General features: G+C 52.6%; 1 protein-coding gene across 1 annotated transcript in view; it reads left to right on the forward strand.

Annotated features, from left to right (window-relative positions):
• GRIK3 (glutamate ionotropic receptor kainate type subunit 3) overlaps nucleotides 1-2,789 on the forward strand; it is a 53,722-nt gene extending 50,933 nt beyond the window's left edge. The window contains exons 15-16 of the mRNA XM_005429999.2: nucleotides 434-684; nucleotides 1,848-2,789. Coding sequence (XP_005430056.1) covers nucleotides 434-684; nucleotides 1,848-2,042 — 446 coding nt within the window. The 3' untranslated portion in view covers nucleotides 2,043-2,789. The remainder of the gene's footprint in view (nucleotides 1-433; nucleotides 685-1,847) is intronic.
• Nucleotides 2,790-3,331: the final 542 nt, after the last annotated feature.

Here is a 3,331-nt window from a genome sequence, read left to right on the forward strand (position 1 = left end):
AAAGTGTCTGTGGGGTGAAACACCACACACCCAGCCAGCCAAAAGTGTCTGTGGGGTGAAACACCACACACCAGCCAGCCCAAAGTGTCTGTGGGGTAGAACACCACACACCCAGCCAGCCAAAAGTGTCTGTGGGGTGAAACACCACACACCCAGCCAGCCAAAAGTGTCTGTGGGGTGAAACACCACAGTGCTGCTGTTTGGTTCAGCACCAAGGGCCAGACAAGCTCAGGCAGGCTCCGTCCGGATATATTGGTAAATATTCCAATAGGTGATTAAGATAATCCACTACTCCCAGCAGCAAATTTCCAAATACCACTGTCTGCCCATTGAAGAGAGGTCTGAACTGTGCTGCTTAACGCAGACACCTTCCCTGCTGGGTGGGATTTTTGTCTGCTTTTCCCTCTGTGTATAACACTGTCCCCACCCCCAGGGTCACCGTACAGGGACAAGATCACCATCGCCATCCTGCAGCTGCAGGAGGAGGACAAGCTCCACGTCATGAAGGAGAAGTGGTGGCGGGGGAATGGCTGCCCTGAGGATGAGAACAAGGAGGCCAGTGCTCTGGGTGTCCAGAACATCGGGGGCATCTTCATTGTCCTGGCAGCAGGCCTGGTGCTGTCTGTCTTCGTGGCCATGGTGGAGTTCATCTACAAGCTGCGCAAAACGGCGGAGCGCGAGCAGGTACTGACTGATTCCCCTGATTCTCTGCGTCCCCTTAGCCCAGCTCTGCATGCTGACCCCAGAGACAGGCAGGGAGAGGGCAGAGGGATCCAGCTTGGCACCCCTAAAATGCCATCCCCAGAGGCTCACTGGGCTGTCCCTCTGACAGCCTCCACTCGGGGGAAAGTCACGTCTGCTCTGATCAGAGTCTGCTGCTGCTGCAGCCAGACCAGGACACATTGGTAGGGTGGTTTAGAGCAAGCTGACAAATAAATCATTAAAATATAGGCAGAAGTCCCTAGGAGGGGCCTTTCTCAGCTGTTACACCCTCTTGAAATCACCTTGCACGTTCCAGGTGTGACTACCCATGCCTTCTCCCCAGTCTCATTCAAAGAGGAACAAGTCAGGGCTCACCAGGAAGCCTCTCACTGTCTCACAACTCAGCCACACTCACAGACACAGCCCATCATTGCTGATCAGTGTCCAGGAAACAACAGAACTGATTTTATGTCCTTCCCCTGCCCTGGGCGTCCCAGTGCAGTAAGTGGAACGTGCACTTGTGTGCATGACCAGAAATCAAAGTGAGCTGCCCTCCTAATGGATTGGACAGAGAAAGGAAAGCTGCCCGGTAGCAAGAGCTCCTCTAAAATCTCTAAATTCCTTAAAGTTTATGTCTCAGCATCATCCCCACTGTCCCAAATAAAGTCGGAGAACAGTGGCTGACAGGCTATGAGCTTTACAGTTACACACTAACAAATTGCAGGATTTAAAAAAAAAGAGCTAAAATGCTAAGGCATCACCTCCACTGTCCCAAATAAAATGGGAGAAGAGTGGCTGAGAGGTGCTTTACAGTTCCACACTAACAAACTGCAGGATTACAAATACCTAAAAATTATAAAAGCTGAAATGCTAAGGCATCACCTTCATTGTCCTAAATAAAATGGGAGAACAGAGGATGACAGGCTATGGAGCTTTACAGTTCCACACTAACAAATTGCAGGATTACAAATACCTGAAAATTATAAAAGCTGAAATGCTAAGGCATCACCCCCACTGTCCCAAATAAAATGGGACAACAGTGGCTGACAGGCGCTTTACAGTTCCACACTAAGAAATTGCAGGATTACAAATATCTGAAAAATGTAAGAGCTGAAATGCTAAGGCATCACCCCCACTGTCCCCAGCGCTCCTTCTGCAGCGCCATGGCCGACGAGATCCGGCTGTCTCTCACCTGCCAGCGCCGGGTCAAGCACAAGCCCCAGCCCCCCGTGATGGTGAAGACGGACGCCGTGATCAACATGCACACCTTCAACGACCGCCGGCTGCCCGGCAAGGACAGCATGACCTGCAACACCGGACTGGCACCTGTGTTCCCCTAGGGAATGGCGCTGGGGGGGGTGGGAGGGAAGGAATGGCGGCAGACACGGCTGGATGCGCCCTGAACTAGGGAAGAATGGATTAAAAAACGAGAGAGAAAAAAAAAAAAAAAGAAAAAAAAAGCCTGGTTTGTGCATTTCGAGAACAAGGCCTTTGCAAGCCAGCTGCATCCATCACCGCAGAGGAGCCAGAACTTCCAAGCACGGACAGTAACGTGGGTCTTGGGGCTTTTTGCGTTTGTTTTGTTACTTTTCATTCCTTTTTTTTTTTTTTTTTTTAATGCTTCGATCCTCCAGGCCTCGTGGAGCCCAACCACCACCCAGGAGTCTGATGTTTACACACTGCAAACAGGCGGAGGTGAAGCAGAATTGAGCCAACCCCGAGCGGGTGAGGAGGAGCCCCGAGCGTGGCTCCATCAGCACGGCAATAAACAGGAACACTCGGTCAGGTGTGAGCACCTGACCCACACCGACACACAGAGCACATTTTTGGAATGGGAGAGGCATCTGGGAAGCCCCAGGATGGGGGAGGCTGTGCTTGCCCCAGAGCAGCTGGCGGTGGCCCTCACCTCGCGGCTGTGCTGGCCGCAGCCCCCCGAAGCGGGACAGCCACGTGGCAGCGTGGTGGCACAAGGTGACACAAGTTCCTCAGCAGATCCAGGGCAGCTGACTGGGAAGGGGAAGGTGAGCCTGAAATGTACCCAAGCTCTGGGCCAGGGAGGGCACAGCATGGCATGCACAGGACCTCCTGCACCTCCGAGTGACAGCACCCACACTCTCCGAGCCAAGCTCCAGCCCAGGGTGACACCGTGATCTCCAGGTCCTCAGCTCTGTCTCTGCTCTTCCTGCAAAGCTCAGTTTCTCCTGCAGAGAAGCATGGGAAGCAACCATGTCCACAGGCTCCAGCAGCAGCAGGAGGAGAGCTGCTTCCAAGAGCCAAAAGTACCAATTTCCATGAAATTCAGCAGTGCTGAACTGCAGCTCAGCACTGGGAGGGACTGTGGGCCTGGTTTAGGACTAAGTGCTCTCCATGGCATCAAGGACCTGAAAGATGAATCTCAGCCAGAGCTGACCTGGGAGAAGCAGAGCCAAGCCTGGGATCCCTCCTGCTCTGACCACAAACTGCCACCCCTCAGGCAGCCTCTCCATGGGATTTAAGCAAACACACACTAAAATGTTTTTAGGAAATCTTCCGTGAATTGTCTTCTTATTTTCAGGTTGCTTAGCCCAGAAGGTTGGTCCTGCAGATGAATTTAGGCAGAATTACCAAAGACCTCTCTGCTGACCTAAGG

This window comes from Geospiza fortis, unplaced genomic scaffold (genome assembly GCF_000277835.1).
Source record: "Geospiza fortis unplaced genomic scaffold, GeoFor_1.0 scaffold38, whole genome shotgun sequence".
NCBI lineage: Eukaryota > Metazoa > Chordata > Aves > Passeriformes > Thraupidae > Geospiza > Geospiza fortis.